At 53.5% G+C, this 15,830-nt stretch overlaps 7 protein-coding genes across 7 annotated transcripts; 3 read left to right on the top strand and 4 right to left on the bottom strand.

The window, feature by feature from the left end:
- Positions 1-133: 133 nt before the first annotated feature.
- On the bottom strand, positions 134-2,242 carry HMPREF1541_04145 (uncharacterized protein; the record flags this gene model as incomplete). Its single annotated transcript, XM_008718491.1, has 1 exon — positions 134-2,242. The coding sequence occupies one exon, from the start codon at positions 2,240-2,242 to the stop codon at positions 134-136; it is 2,109 nt and encodes a 702-aa protein (XP_008716713.1).
- A 460-nt stretch (positions 2,243-2,702) lies between these two features.
- On the top strand, positions 2,703-5,048 carry HMPREF1541_04144 (uncharacterized protein; the record flags this gene model as incomplete). The annotated part of the gene is made up of 1 exon (XM_008718490.1): positions 2,703-5,048. The coding sequence occupies one exon, from the start codon at positions 2,703-2,705 to the stop codon at positions 5,046-5,048; it is 2,346 nt and encodes a 781-aa protein (XP_008716712.1).
- Positions 5,049-5,639: 591 nt separating this feature from the next.
- Positions 5,640-8,393, bottom strand: HMPREF1541_04143 (uncharacterized protein; the record flags this gene model as incomplete). Its single annotated transcript, XM_008718489.1, has 1 exon — positions 5,640-8,393. The coding sequence occupies one exon, from the start codon at positions 8,391-8,393 to the stop codon at positions 5,640-5,642; it is 2,754 nt and encodes a 917-aa protein (XP_008716711.1).
- Positions 8,394-8,704: 311 nt separating this feature from the next.
- Positions 8,705-9,730, top strand: HMPREF1541_04142 (uncharacterized protein; the record flags this gene model as incomplete). Its single annotated transcript, XM_008718488.1, has 3 exons — positions 8,705-9,066; positions 9,117-9,407; positions 9,475-9,730. The coding sequence occupies 3 exons, from the start codon at positions 8,705-8,707 to the stop codon at positions 9,728-9,730; spliced, it is 909 nt and encodes a 302-aa protein (XP_008716710.1).
- Positions 9,731-10,140: 410 nt separating this feature from the next.
- HMPREF1541_04141 (ATP-dependent protease La) lies at positions 10,141-12,936 on the bottom strand (the record flags this gene model as incomplete). The annotated part of the gene is made up of 1 exon (XM_008718487.1): positions 10,141-12,936. The coding sequence occupies one exon, from the start codon at positions 12,934-12,936 to the stop codon at positions 10,141-10,143; it is 2,796 nt and encodes a 931-aa protein (XP_008716709.1).
- Positions 12,937-13,295: 359 nt separating this feature from the next.
- Positions 13,296-14,398, top strand: HMPREF1541_04140 (porphobilinogen deaminase; the record flags this gene model as incomplete). Its single annotated transcript, XM_008718486.1, has 2 exons — positions 13,296-13,605; positions 13,653-14,398. 2 exons carry the CDS (start codon positions 13,296-13,298, stop codon positions 14,396-14,398), a joined length of 1,056 nt encoding a protein of 351 aa, XP_008716708.1.
- A 10-nt stretch (positions 14,399-14,408) lies between these two features.
- Positions 14,409-15,521, bottom strand: HMPREF1541_04139 (uncharacterized protein; the record flags this gene model as incomplete). Its single annotated transcript, XM_008718485.1, has 2 exons — positions 14,409-14,978; positions 15,030-15,521. 2 exons carry the CDS (start codon positions 15,519-15,521, stop codon positions 14,409-14,411), a joined length of 1,062 nt encoding a protein of 353 aa, XP_008716707.1.
- Positions 15,522-15,830: the final 309 nt, after the last annotated feature.

The raw sequence follows: 15,830 nt of genomic DNA, 5'->3' as shown, positions 1-15,830 counted from the left end.
CATCCACATCAGGACATGGTGTTCGAATGTAGCGTTTTGCGCGGACCTAAAACGAGGGTGCCTGCTTCGAGACTGGCCCATCCAATGCCACGTGAGTTTGATCTACACTTCACTTCTTCTACATCTCTTCGTGCTAGCTATCCAAGTCTCCCTCTCCGAGTCGGCCCAAGCCTCCCAAGCCCCCTCCGCCACTGACCGCGCCAATCCCGTCACGACTACCTAGATTACCACGATTTCGGTTTGGACTAGCCGTGCGACTGCCCCGTAGCCCATCCAGGTCCAATCTCTCCCTGCTCTCAGTCCGGACGACCAAGCCCGCCCTATCGATTGGGCTGGGCTTCAACGTCTTTCGTGGACTCAGCTTGCCGTTCCCAACTGCAAGGCTGCCCTCGTCCTCGTCAGATTCGTCTTCAAAATCACGCAGTTCGAAATCCGATGGGTCGTGGAGTGGAGCACCGGATTCGGGGTCACCAGCCAGGCGCGAGTACGGAGTGCGCCCGCAACCCAAAAGGCGACGGAGGAGAGACGGCTGCTGGGATGGGTTCTTGCGAAAGCCGTTGGGCGAGCCAGGCGTCGAAATGCCCAACCATGCGTATGCGCGAGAGCGGCGCTCGCGACCGCAGAGGAAGAAGGACGCAATGAGAACAATGAGCAAGAAGAAGATGAGACCGGGAAGGCGATGAGCAGAGTCAGACTTGAACAGTGTCTCGTGGACCTTGCCGACAATTCCCCCAGAAGAGGGCACCTCGGGTATCTTGGGTTGGAAAATATTGGTTGATGAAGGGTAAACGAAATCACTGGGTATGGTACGTCCATCGTTAGTGCCGAAGCCAACGGGCTCAGAATCCAAGCCCTCGCGCAGAGGGGTGAGGGGCGGGATGGTGGACGAGGCGTAGAGGAGAATTTTGCCAAGCGTCCAGGTTACTTCTGTCTCGCGGATTTCGTCGACAGCTTGAAAGGGCGAGTTAAAGTCATTGGGATTTGACGTTCCATTGGATTCAAGACCAACCCGTGGGATTCCGATTCCGTCATGCAGCATGTTGATGAGCCAGGAAGATTTGAAGCAGACCTCTTCGGCGGTTTGGGCATCAACTTTCTTGCCCCATTCGTGTTCTTCGACTTTTGCTTGAATCGTGGACCAGTCCATAGAGCAGAATTCGCGAACTCGTTCTTGGTAGGTGGCAAAATCGTAAGCTTTTTCGTCGTGACCCATCTCGAAGATCTCGTGGGTTGAGTGCCAGAAGTTAGATATGCCGATGAAATGATTCACATCGAAGTCGATGGATGGGACGTGCTGGCCGTTGATTAGGCAAGGCTCGTCAGGGCAGGGAACGGAGAGTTCGAGAAGGGGGTATGTATCTTTCAAGCATTGATCAATATCCCCGGTGCCAATAAGATGCTTATCTTTGGTGCTGTCATCCAAGATATCATGCGAATCCAAACTCATCTTCACGCCGTGCGGCAGGCACGGATCGGGATATTCAGTGATCGACTCGCCGTATGAATCTATCAGATTTTCCAGATATCGGCGGCGCGCCTCGTTGATTCCATAACCAAGCCAGGTGGTGGAGAATACTTTGTACTCGTCATTGGAACCATCAATCTTGCGCAGACGGAGGAGCTTGAGATCGTTCGAATGCTTCTCTGCCTCGGTCGCATTGGGCACAAACGCAATCTGCGACGATGCGCCGCCCATGTCGAGGAAGCCATAAGTATGGTGGCCCTTGCCGTGGTCATGCTCGTTGGTAACCGGGGTCTTAAAGCCACCCACCAGATAATTCGCCGCAATCCATCCGTATAAACCCTCCGTCTCGCCGGGTATTATTTGTACATGTAATCCACAATCTGGTAGATAGAAGTCGGTCTGTTCTTGGAAGTATGTGCAGACACTGTTCAAGACACTGTCCTGCTGGTGCTCTGGCAGCAATCGCATGCCGGCAGTGGCAAGGAGGAAAACCGGAGTTTCTGAAATGAGCTCTTTTGGTACATATTCGAGCGCATGGTCAACAAGCGGCTTGAGGTGATCGTCGCCGATCAGCTGAGGAGTTACACCGTAGGTCGACAGACCAGTGTGAACTTTCTTGGTCCACTTGTCTTTGGTCTTGATCTCTGGGAGTTGTTTCAGGTTATTGTGTTCCAGCTGGGCGCGATCATTTCGGAGCCATCTGTAGATATAGATACGGGTCCCTGACGAGCCAGCGTCGAGGACTATTCCATAATGCCATTTCTCCGGGTTGACCATGTTGCCGAGAGTATTACCACATTGTATAGGGGATTCGAATCAACGATGCCGAGCGCGCGGAGGTATGGCAGCAGCAGCAGATCGAGACGAAGAAGGGAAAGCGAGTGACACGATAGGCAGAAGGTCGGCGAAGGGGCGTGAAAAGGCCAGAGATGTTGGATTGTTGATGGTCAAGATGATACATTTCACATGTTGCAGTCGTCGCAATCGACGCGCGGAGATAGCGGGGATAGAGGTGTGGGGAAGGGATCGAGAGTATCCGGGGAAGGAGCGACCTGCGACAGCAGCCACCAATTGCCGCGGTTCAACTGCGCAGGTACCTTGCATATATCTACTCCCAACAGATTTATCCCCCAGGTTCTGGAGTGTTTCCAAGGCACAGCTTGTACCCAAAGCATGGCTGCCTGTCCACTGACGGCGTCACTCAGCTAACCCGGCCACCACCCCATCCTCCTCCACCATGGACCCAGAAACGAGCAAAGACGTCCCACCAGGACCAAAGCCCGCAGAAGATGATCCGGACCACAGTCTCGTGGAGCGAATGGCTCGCTTCCGCAAGAATCCATTCAACTTCGCCCATGAACTCTCGCTTTTCATCAGAGGTGTGGGTTGGCGGTCCTACGACAACGTGATCGGCCAACCCTGTTTCTATCCGGCCTATTCAGAGAATCTGAAGAGCCTCGTCATGAAATCGCCGATCTTGCAGCAGAAGCTGTCACAGTTGACGGAAGCTCGACTTAAGGTCGAGGAGGAGCAGCATCTGCTGGACTCGGACAGTCCATCGTATTTGCAAGACAAAGAGATACGCAAGACGCAGATCATCTCGAATCTTGTCGAGATCACTCAGGACATGCTCGACAAGATGATGTGCAAGATGGACAGCAAACCTTACCTTCGAAGTGCATACTATGGCGTCACTCAGCTCCTAACTCGGGCGTATTCCAGTATACATGTCTCACAAAAGGAGGTTAAGCGGCTGCGTGAGGTTGCCAAAATGGCGGCCAAGGAGAAAAAGTCCATCATTTTCCTTCCAAGACACACAAGCCATATTGACTATGTCTCGTTACATCTAGTCTGTTATTGCCTGGGCCTAACCTTGCCGGTAGTGGTGGCTGGCGACAACCTGAATTTCCCGGTTGTTGGAAACTTTCTGCAGAGCCTGGGGGCCATGTGGCTGAGGCGGAGCTTTGGCGACGACGCTCTATACCCGACTTTGGTCCAGTCCTATCTCGATACCATGATGCAACAGGGCTACAATTTGGAATGCTTTATTGAAGGCACTCGATCACGGACTGGCAAGCTGCTGGGACCTAAGTTCGGCATCTTGAGCTTCTATCTGGATTCGGTGCTATCAGGCAGAACAGATGATGCATACATATGCCCGGTGTCGATGCAGTATGACAGAGTCATCGAAGTTGACTCTTTTGTGACCGAGCTTCTAGGGAAGCCTAAGCAAAAGGAGAATCTCGCCGACTTTCTGTCAGCCTCGTCTCTTCTTGCCCTCAATTTCGGACGAATAGAATGCAGATTTCAGGAGCCATGGAGCTTGAAGGAATTCATCAAAGAGCAGCAAGCTCGAATACCGCCTGAGACGGAGCCTCGTGACACCCGTGTCAGAATATTGCGCACGCTCGGGTACCGAGTTCTCTCAGATATCAACAAAGTCTCGGTGGTCATGCCCACAGCTCTCGTCGGCACTGTTTTGCTGACGCTTCGTGGCCGAGGTGTTGGCAAGTCAGAATTGGTGCGGCGTGTGGACTGGCTCCGCGCGCGCATTAATGCCAACGGTGGACAGGTCTCAGACTTTCAAGATTTGTCGACATCCGAGGTCGTCGATCGAGCTCTCGATGTTCTAGGATCGCAGCTTGTTGGGCGAGTTGACGGTCTTGCTGAAGAGACATTCTACGCCATCGATCGATTTCAGCTCTCCTTTTACCGCAATATGACCATTCATCTGTTCATCTCTGAAGCCCTAATCGCTGCAGCACTCTACACCCGCGTCAAACAAGGAGGCGGCATCGCCACGCAATCTATTGCCGAACCTGCTCTTGTGGAGAACGTGACCTTCCTCTCCCAACTCTTCCGCGGGGAATTCATTTTTCCTGCAGGTCAGGGCTTACAGCGCAATATCGAGGATGCGATGGCCGGTCTCCTCCGCGACGAAGTACTTTCTATCACCCCATCGACTGACGATCAGACGCGAACAGTTGGCCTGTCAGAGACCGAACGTGCTCTTGGCCGTGAGAATTTTGACTTCTATTGCTTTCTCATCTGGCCTTTCGTTGACGCCGCTTGGCTAGGCGCCGTCTCTCTCTTCTGCCTTGTGCCTCCGACTGATTCTTCCCTGGTCTGGATCGACATGAAGCGCGTCCAAGACATCGCGCAGCTCTTCGGCCGTACACTTTACCACCAAGGCGACCTGTCATACTTCGAGAGTATAAACAAGGAGGCATTGAAGAACGCGTATACACGGTTTCAAGAGGAGGGCATCGTATTTGTGGCGAAGGGAGCAGCTGCTAAGAACGGGCCAACAGTGCGGCTGGCTCCAGATTGGCTGCCACAACGAGACCCTGCAACAGGACAAATCGAAGCCCACGGGAGACTCTGGGACTTTGTGGAGCGTATCGCACAGCATAGACGAGAAGGGAAGAACCGACGGGATGGTGCGACGGTCAGCACGAGGGTGTTGGCACTGGCGGAAAAGCTGAACTGGGAGCTGTTTGGAGAGGTCGAGGACAGTGACAGTGAAGGAGACGTGAAAGGACAGGTGCCGTTGAAGAGACGGACTAGGCGAACGAAGCTGTAGGCTGGCATTATGGCTGGAGTCAATGGGAGGATTTGCTGCAAAAGGCGAGCGTATGACCGTGGCGAACAGACTAGTCTTGCTGAAATGATGTATACCCCAGGGGCGGCGGATGACACTACACTTGTTCGGGACCGATATTCTAGTGTGACACAAAAGGTCGACTGCTTCGGATTTGCTGGTTCCCCGGTGATTGTCTAAAAGCGTTGCCCATCGGAGCAGCACGCAACAGCAGTGAACTAACACGGCCCTTTTTGTCGCCGTTGAGAGACACAACACACGACGGACCCGTGCCAATGACCCTTTCTGAACCGGTTTCCGACCGTCGCCCTCCTTCGCAAAATGGCCCGACCACACCACCGAAGCACCGATATTCCCCGGGTCGATGCTGAGGGTTATCTTACAAGCACTGCTTTGTCTGCTTCCGACACAACACATCTCACGCATCGCCCCTATTTATGGCGACGAGCTTACGGGCATTCACATGATGACCGAATGCGCCTCTTTATCCGCACTGAATGCTTGGAACGCCTCTTCTTCAATGACCTGATGTACCTTTGCCAATGCCATATCTAGTTCGTGTCGGCCTCCCACTCAGGATTCTATACGATTATTGTCAGCATTCCATCGGTTGAACAAGGGCACGGAACGCGAACTCACCTTCCGTAGAATAACCAGCCCCTCTAGAACGGCACTCATGCAGATGTACTCCTCATCCTCCAGCTCGGCGCGCTCACCGTACGCCAGCAGTACCGGTGTACTTTGTGTCTGCCAACCCGTAATGGTCTTGGGCCTACCCGCCTGGCCGACCACATCCACGGCCTGACCCACACGTACATTCACCGTCAAAGGCTTCAGGTTCTCGTCTAGTGTGACCAGGAAGCGGGGGCACATCGCTGTGACCAAAAAGTAGAGGAGGTAGTGGCTGTCGGCAAGGATGAATTGTTTGGCGTCAATCAGTGATACCAGAACGGTCAACAGACCAGCGGCAGCGACGCGCGAGAGTACTTGGCGATCGGTATGGAAGGGGTTCAGAGTCATAGTGCCCTTGCCCATGTGCACCATACCTTGAGCAATGCGCACCATGAACAAAGAGTTCTGGTCGCGGTGATAGTAGCTGGCGAGCTGGCGAAGTAGTTGGGCGAGACGTGCATTGTTGGTGCCAGCACCCACCAGACCCATGGCGAAGATGGCGTTGATGGCGACATCATTGTCATTATCGTGTGAGTATCGGGACAGGGTGTCGTAGATCTTCATCTGGGGATTCGAGGGGGAAATGAGGCCCATTGCCAGAGGAACCGCCTTGCGTATGTTAGGCTCACCGTAGTGCATCAAATGAGCAAATTGCCGAAGAATCATGTCTTGCCCGACATCTTCGCCCATGGAAATCAAAGACAGACCGAGAACGGCGTATGACTGTACAAGTTGCTCACCCTTGTTGTCGTCCTTGTCTTCGATATGGTCGTTGCAGGTATGCAGGAGCTCTTGGACCTTCAGCACAGCGCCAGAGCCAGCCCATGCACATACGGAGGCGAGTGTTGCAGTAGGCGCAGCCATAGGATGGTCGATGGCCTTAAGGAGCTCCAATATGACATCCACATCTTCCTGGCGGCCAAAGTATAGTAGAGCGAGGCCGAGAGCCATAAAGCGTGCCCATTTGTCCTTTAGCTGCTTTTGTCGCTCATCGTCCATCAATTGGGTGGCGATGGCTTCGGCAACCTGATAATTTGAGGAGCCAACGAAGATCATGCCGAGGGAGACCGCGGCCATTGCAGACAGCTGTATCTCTAGGCTGTTGTCCTCTAGTACAGGTAGCAGAACCTCGAGGAGATCTTCCCTGGCCGAGCCAGCATAAGACAGGCCAAGGCCCATGATTGCTGCCATTCTCATGGCAGGCTTGCCAGTTTGTATAGTGTCGGCATCGCACACCGCCATCGCTGGATCGCCCTCCGATCTGACACCAGAATTCATTATACCAGAGGCCAGAAGAGCGCCAGCCTTAATGGCGTCCTCATGGGACTCGTGGAACGGGTTGATAGTATCGAGACCTTGGTCAACATTCCACTGAAGCAGCATACCAAGTGACGCGGTTGTTGAGAGCATGCCATCGTCTTTAGTCTTCCACACCCAAGAGTTCTGCTTCTCGCTCACGAGCATAAGGTTGTCGGAACTGAAGCCAGCGTTGACGAAAGCATTGACAAACGCCGATGCCAAATTGTGCTTGGCAGATTCGGCAGCTGCACCGCTTCCTCTTCCGCTCTCCAAATGGGTCTTGTAGATGTCTTCGGGTACCTTGGGCTCAAGAATATTCAGCTCTTTTGCAACAGTCTGGAAGTGGTCAGACAGCTTGGTGTTTGACAGACACTCGTCCACCTCTTGTTCGTCTGTGGTCTCGGTAGGCAAATCTAAGTATTGTATCCTCTGTCGAGCGATCATGAAGGCGAGCTGCTTCCGTAGAACCATGTCATCTGTGGACTCGAGGTCCCGTCGTATTAACTCGTGGTCATTTAGTCTGATGGCTATGACCATCGCTTGTGCAAGCTTGCCGTATGTCACGTAGATATCGTGAGCGGTCTTGAGAAACTGTTTGTCTTCGGGAAAGGTGAGAAGATTGACCATGGTGGTCATATACAGACAAGTTCGAGAGTATGTGTTCTCGTCCAGGAATTTGGGCAGCTCTTCAATCATCTCGAGCTCACTCAACAAATCCACCGCGTCGGCTTCAGCGTTGTGCTTGATATAGTATGGGACGAGAGACAGAGCAAGTTCCGATAGATCTTGCACATCTTTCTCCTCGGTGAGGCGATTCTGATATTCCTGGCCAATCTCCAATGCAAGATGTCTGATGTATTCATGACCCCACGACCCCAGGTCATCCGACTTGGACAAGAGTCTGAACCTCAGAGTCTCGAATTTGGTTTCATCGCCGTATGTCATGCCAAGGACTGACAGCATGTCCGCCAGTGAATCTCGGTCCGCGCCTGCGGGCCACTTGTCATACAATGCGGCAAGCTCATCATAATGCGGTCGGAGAAACTTGAGAGGCTTGGGAACAGCGGTCATGGAAGACGTGGAGGTCTTAATAAAGTTCTTGATCGAGTCAATGGAGGGTTGATAAAGGCTGGCATCGTCTTCTTTTAACCGTTCCACCAACATCTCCAGGTCGGACTTGAGCTGCTCGTCTTCTTCGCTCAGATCCTCGTCGGGTAGCTCTCCAACTTTTCCATTCTCCACAGGCTTGCCATCCTTGTCGATCTTAGAAGAACTATCACCGTTGGACATGGGTACATCCTCTTCTTTGCCCTTGCCCTTCTCCGTAGCGGTGGGCTTCTTCTCATCCTGCGCCATCTTGCCTCGTTAGAGGCGAAAGATTCTATGCGATCGAAAACAGGGGCAGCTGTGTAGGCCAGCGAGTTTATCGGCAAAATAGATACAGCGTATGTTGGGAGAGGTGCGCCGGGTCGGAAACAGGATTGATAATGTTGTGATGGAGGTAGGCAGAAGGTAGATTACATAGGCCATATTGACGGGGGCGTTCTTTCCCCATTCAGCATGTTTGCCGAGAGTCTGTCCGCAGCTGCAAGCACTTTTGTACATTCACTTCACGACATCAGACATCTCTACCAATAGTACTTAACGGGCTATTGCGACACACAGCAATGCCTCGCTACTCTAAAATCCCGGCGATCCTGCGCACATCTACTCGCTCCAACCCCGATGTCATCAAGCCCGCAACACCTAGACTATGGAACGCGAAGAGAAGGATAAAGGTCAGCCAGGGCCTCACAAAACCACAGTATCTCGCGTACAAAAGGAACCCGGAATCCAAGAATTGGCGAGATCAGGTCTCGCCAGATGTCGCTGAGTTCATAGACGTCAACACCTCCGATTCTGTCGCCGACCAAGCGATGCGCGATCATCCTCTCCTCCCCGAAGAAAAAGACCGGGTACTCCGCAACCCAGCCCGCTTTTTCAGCAGACCATACAATGTCCCTGTGCAGCAACGGAAACAGGTCTTCTTGTATGGCACTACTTATCTGTACTGTATCCGGTGTGCTAATCCTTGCCCAGCCCAGATTTCACTGTCTCCCTCCTACGCACTCCCCAACAATCCCCATTCTATGCCAGCTTCATTGTACCTCTTTGGTTCAACAAGCTGGATATGAAGTCCTATCTGAAGGAGCTATATAGCGTCGACACTGTGCACGTGCGAAGCTTCGTCACCCAACGCGGCTTGACGCGGCGACAACACCCCTCACAAAAGAAACAGGGCGCATGGTACCGCCCAGAATCGATCAAGACCATGGTTGTGCAGCTGGTTGAGCCATTTGAGTGGCCCAAGCCAGTAGAAGACCTGACCGAGTAAGTTCGAACAACCTCGCATTCTCTAGAGCCAGGACCCGGGATATCAGATACTAATGAGATGTAGCTACGAGCACGACGAATACTGGCGCAGTATGAAGGCCGAGGTCGACGTACAGCGGCGTATGGGCCAATTAGGAGAATTGAAACCTAACACTGAACACCGCCGGACGATCGCGCAGCAGGCCAGAGATCTACTTGCGGGCAGGTCGGTATGGCAGCCTTCGTGGAAATCAATACCCTCCGATGTGCGAGTATTGGAAGGCGTAACAGATCCGCCTAAGCCGAAGAGCGAAGACTCCGGCTTGCCTCAGCTGCCATGAATATGCAGGACAACTCCCACATCTCGGAACGAGCAACAGCGAGATTGAACGAAGAGAGCAGGGCCGGATACTCCTCCGAGTTCAGTCAGCATACAGTCGACACTGGGGCCCTAACAGAACGGTGGCTCCAACACTATGGGATGCATCTCACTGCCCAGTGTCCCGCGTGGGTGACCGTCAGGTGGCTTCGGAGTGCCCTGGCTTGTACAAATCTACTGTAGAACCATAAATTTCAAGGCCATGCCATTACTACACATGAATCCAAAACGCAATGCAGGCAATGCAGCGCACTTCAAATCAGCCGAATGACCAGAATTCTCAACAGACCACCAGGCCCCAGACTGTAACCAACTACTCGTTCACCTTCCTTTTCACATCAGCTACCCCATCACTGCACTAACCCACGAATCCTACAACCGACTCTCCACCTTGGTCCAATACCGATCACTCGCCCACTCGCTCTCAGGCCAGATAATCCTCAGGGCCTCATACACATGCTTGACATGGACGATCTCCAGCTCGCGCTTGACCTCGGCCGGCACGTCCCGGACATCCTTGCGATTATGCTGGGGCAGCAACACCTTCTTGACGCCGGCGCGGTGCGCGCCGATCAGCTTCTCCTTGATGCCGCCGACGGGCATGACCCTGCCGCGCAGGCTGACCTCGCCCGTCATGGCGATCCCCGGCGGCACGCTCTTGCCGCTGAAGAGTGAGATGAGCGCGATGGTGTGGGCCAGGCCGGCCGAGGGCCCGTCCTTGGGCACCGCGCCCGCGGGGCAGTGCACGTGGATGGAGCGCTTGTCCATGATGTCCTCGGTGGCGTCGTGCGTCAGGCCGAGCTCAAACGCATGCGCCTTCACCCATGTGAGTGCGACTTCGACGCTCTCTTTCAGCACGTCGCCCAGCTTGCCCGTCAGCTGTACGCGGCCTTTTCCTGGCATGTCAGCGACCTCGATGAAGAGGATGGAGCCCTGCCCGCCCGAGGCGTAAGCGACAAGGCCGGTGACCACGCCTGGGCGCGATCTCTTCTCCGCAATCTCCTCCTCGAAGCGTTCGATGCCTAGCATGTCTTCTAGCTCCTCCAGCTTGACTTGGGGCGAATACGAATCTGGCTGGTTGGCGTCACGGGCGTCGGCGTACTGAACTGCTTTGTAACGGCAGACAGAGCCAATTTCGCGTTCGAGGTTGCGCACGCCAGCCTCGCGCGTATAGCCTGTGATGACGGCGTCGACCACAGCGTCGGAGAAAGACACATCACTTTCTGATAGGCCATTCGTGCGGATCTGCTTAGGAATCAGGTGGTTGTTGGCGATGTGGCGCTTTTCGATCGTGGTGTAGCCAGGAAGCTGAATAGTCTCCATGCGATCGAGAAGAGGTGGAGGGATGGTGTCGAGTGTATTGGCTGTAGCAATGAACAGGACCTTAGAGAGATCGATGGGGATGTTGACGTAGTGGTCGTTGAAACTGTGGTTTTGCTCCGGGTCTAGCACTTCCAGCATCGCAGCGGAAGGATCGCCATGGAAGTTGGATGAGGATATCTTGTCGATCTCGTCCAGGAGGAAGACTGGGTTGGCAGTACCGACCTTCTTAAGTCCTGACACAATGAGGCCGGGCATGGCGGCTACATAGGTCCGACGATGACCACGGATTTCAGCTTCGTCGCGAACTCCGCCAAGAGAGATGCGATGGAACTTGCGGCCTAGCGAGAGAGCAACAGACTTGGCCAAAGACGTCTTGCCTACGCCCGGAGGGCCCACTAGAAGCAGAATGGGGGATTTGTCGACCATGCGCTTGGACTTGAGAACGTGGAGCTTCGCGGTCGCGGCATCACGTTCCTCTTCGGGAATGCGCTCTTCATCTTTGTCCTGCTCTTTCTCCTTCTCGTCAGTGTCTCGAGGAGCGAGCTGATGAGTAAGTCGACCGATCTGTTGGTCAATATCGGCATTGACTGATTGCTTAAGCTTGAGCACAGCCAGATACTCCAATAGACGCTTTTTGACCTTCTCGAGACCGTAGTGATCATCATCGAGCTGCTTTCGAGCGCGCTTCAGTGTATCAGGTCCCATCTGATCCTCAGTCATCTTCGTCCAGGGAATCTCGGACAAGTTCTCGAGATATGTCCGGATCACTCCGTATTCAGCATTCGCGGGGTTCATCTTTTTGAGTCTCCGTAGTTCCCTGTCGGCGACTTTCTGCGCTTCTGGTGATAGGCCGGCTTCAGCAATCTTCTTCTTGAGCTCCTCGACCTCGTTGACCTCGCTGTCGTCTTCAGCGTCGCCCTGAGAGGGGCCGCCAGGAGGCATACCGCCCATGCCGGACAGTGCTCTCCTCGCCAAAGCCTCGCGCTGCTTCTGATCTAGATTGGTGATATCGATGCCAGAAGTTGAGGGCAGTGTTGTAGATGTGATTGATGTGATCTTGATGTTGCCATTAATGCCGGTGATCTGCTTATTCAACAGAGCCAAAACCTTCTCCAGCCGCTCGTGCAGATCCAATGTTTTCAGAACCCGGAGTTTATCTTCGTAACTGGCCTCGATGATATCGGTCATGAAGTCAGCCAGCTCGCCAGCCTGGGACAGATCCTTCTTGGCGATGAACAGTTCAAATCGTCGCACAACAAGAGGCGACAGTCCCATCGAAGCAGGTCTGAAGAGCGAGGATAGCCTTAGCAGGGTCAGAAGCTCACGCGATCTCTGCTTCAAGCGAGTGAAGCTGGCCCTAATGTCGCCGTCATTTGCGGTGGGCGTTTCCTCTTCGAAGAATTGTACTTCCGCTTCAAAGTATGGCCGTTCGTGGAGGATATTCTCAACCTTGAACCTCTGCAGGCCTTCGACCAGCAGGTACGCCTCTTGACTTGGGGTGCCTTGAACGCCAACGATCTTCGCAAGTGTACCAAAGCCGAAGATGTCATCCTTCTTGGCCTTGTTAGGGTGGATTTCTTGATGTGGCTCCGACTTAGACTCTTGCTGATCACTATCAATGAGGTCCTTCCCATCCTTGCTGAGATACGGAGAATTGAGGGGTACACAGCCGATTGGGATGTTGGCAGTGATGGTGCGGTTTCTAGTTCGCTGAAAGGCTGAGGATAGGATCAGGGGGATGTCGGCGCGACCCGAAACAGGAATGCGAAGAGTGACTCCTGGAAGCAGAACGGCATCGCGTGCGAGGGGAATCAGAGGGATGGTCGACTTAGCCGTGTAACCCATCTTGATAAGGTGGGAGTAGGGTATTCCTCGATAAGGATCTACTAGATGGGTTTATTCTCATAGAAGCATGACAAAGGAAATGGCGTGACTCCTGGTAGAGGATGCAGGCTGCAGTGGCACGACAAGGCAACGAGATGCAGTCATGGAAGATGATGGATTACACTTGCGACCGAAAGCCGAGGCTCGCCGCCGACAAGCACGTGACTGGGGGAGATAAGATCCGGGTTATCAGATCCGATCTCAGGCGAAGCGTGATCGAAAAGTTCACAACCAGCCACACTTTCCGTACCACTGTCGCTCTTTTGCTGGAAATAGTGGCGGCAGGTGCCTGAACAACGTACACATCGCCAGAGGTCACAATGAACTTGATCCACACCGCGTCGGGACGCAATGTTCCTCGTTTGCAGGACTTCAATGCCGAGATATCAACATTTGCCGTGGGCACAAGGAAATCAAAATTGGCCTTGAAGCAGACCGAACTGGCCGTTGAAGCACTGACGGCAGCATGGCCCGACTACCAGTACGATGTCAAAGCTAGAGACACTGCGGCCGGTGATATCGACAAGATAACACCTTTCCGAGATATGCCCGTAAAGAATCTATGGACTCACGAGTTGGAGGCGCTGCTGCTCGAAAAGAAACTCGACATCCTGATCCACTCCCTCAAAGGTAAGTCTATGTTTGTGTATCGTAGGGAAAATCTAACAAGGCTCAAGATGTGCCTACACAACTCCCGCCTGGGTGTGAGATTGGAGCAGTACTAGAGCGAGAAGACCCTCGCGATGCCTTCGTTCTCAAGGCCGGCAAACCACACTGTAACATCCAGGACCTGCCAGCAGGTGCTGTCGTCGGCACTTCTTCAATTCGCAGAGGAGCACAACTCGCACTGAAGTTCCCGCACCTCGTAATCGAGGATATGAGGGGAAACATCAATACTCGGCTGAACAAGCTGGATGCGGAGGATAGCAAGTTCGATGCATTAATTCTAGCAGCAGCAGGGCTTCTGAGGATTGATCTTGGTGATCGTATCTCTCAGTACCTTGACTCTGAGAATGGAGGAATGCTGTACGCCGTCGGTCAGGGTGCGATCGGCATCGAGAATAGGTGCAATGACCTCGATGTCAAGACGCAAATCAACCGGATCAACCACCTGCGAACATTCCTGGCGACGAACGCCGAGAGAGCTCTTCTTCGGTACCTCGAGGGTGGCTGTAGCGCTCCACTTGGAGTTGAAACACGGTGGTGCACAACATCGCTGCTGGAGCTGAAGGCAATCGTGGTCAGCACGGATGGCCAGCAAAGTGTGGAAGTCGCTATAGCCAAGGAGATTGCGAGCGTAGAGGACGCCGACGCCTTCGGAACCGAGGTCGCTCAAGAGCTCTTGTCCAAGGGCGCAGACAAGATCCTGGCGGAGATCAAGGCGAAGAAGCCCACTACCGTTACCGACCTTGAAGAGAAATGAGCGAATGCTGCTAGCCTCTGTTCAAAGTGTTGCCAGCGCCTTTAGTATTGGCCTCGACAAATTCGTCCCAGTCCCGGGCCTTCATGGTGGCAGCATCGACCTCTTCCATGTTATCCTCGTCCGGCTCAGGCTGGGGCACATCGCCGCCACCTTCAATGATGCCTCCTCGACGCCTCTCCTCCTCGAGATACTCGTCGATGCTCATGGTAGGCAGGTTATGGCCAGGGCGGAATACACCTCCTCGCATTTGGGAGCGTTTGTCAAGGAGCGTAAAAGGCTGCATGGGCTTGCCCTTGGAGTCCAACAGAGGTCCCCCTTTGCGGCCGAGACCGGCAAGCGTTGTCGGACCATCAAGCCTCTCAGAGTACCCATCTGTCCTCTGAGGTGCTCTGGGATCGTTGCGTGGGTCCATCATAGGCGTGGGCTGAGCCTGTTGCATCTGTGCAAGGATAGCTGTTTCCTGGCTGATGGAATCCAGTGATTGAAATGATTCATGTACAAAGAAAGCGATTTCGGCCAGGTACAGACTTCGGACAGTCTCGTCATCCACGTGGTTCACTTGCGACTGGCTGCTCAAATACTGTCGGAATAGTTAGCGTAAATACCAACTCCCAATGGTCGAGATGCCTACCTCAAGCTTCTTTTTCAAGTCCTTTCCTTCCTGAAAGCGCTTGATCTTCAGCCGCCTTCGCTCCTCAGGGTTGGGAGGTAGGAGAGCGAAGCTTGTCTTTCCCTCCTGATATCGCTCAAACAGTTTGTGATCCTCGGTTGAGAGCATAGAGTACTGGTCTAGTCTTGTCAAGAAGTCGTCCAGCAGGCCAGATACTCGTCGTAATGCTGCTAAGCGATTAGCATCGTAGGTCCTTTGCAGCAGCTCAGCTATCAAGTAGTCAACTGTCAGATACTGTAGGCTCTGCGTTGACAGGTCGTCGAGTTCCTCATTGGGGCTGAAAACCGCGAGCTCGCTGATAAGTCTTTGGCATAGTTCTAGGTCTTGAAGTGTGGCTTGTAGCGTATCCTTGAAGACGCTGCTGCGGGGGTCAAGATCGCCAAGTTGATCTCGCTTTGCCTTGGCTTCGGTATATGTCTCGCGGAGAGATCTGTCGGGTACTTGCTCGGCCATTTGTGCGATCTATGAACGAGATATCATCGAGAACGGAACAATTTCAACACCTGGTCTGTTGAGGAGAAGCGGCGGGGTGTATGAAGCAGTGATGAGTAGTTTGCCTAGGGTTTTGAGAGACGTCTTAGATTACTGACAAGATCTGCGGATCCAAGAGACGCTATGAGCATTGGTCAGCGAGAGGTTCGTTAGAAGAAGGCGAACAAGGCGGCGAAGCCTGGCTGCACGCGAGAAAAGTCTGGCCAATGATCGCCCGAGACTCCTTGGCGAAAACCCCACTTCCAGATCGAACCTTCACATCGCGTTCAT

The sequence above is a fragment of the Cyphellophora europaea genome, assembly GCF_000365145.1.
Source record: "Cyphellophora europaea CBS 101466 unplaced genomic scaffold supercont1.3, whole genome shotgun sequence".
Taxonomy (NCBI): domain Eukaryota; kingdom Fungi; phylum Ascomycota; class Eurotiomycetes; order Chaetothyriales; family Cyphellophoraceae; genus Cyphellophora; species Cyphellophora europaea.
The sequence above is the reverse complement of the archived record's forward strand: the minus strand, read 5'-3'. Positions and strand labels throughout refer to the sequence as shown.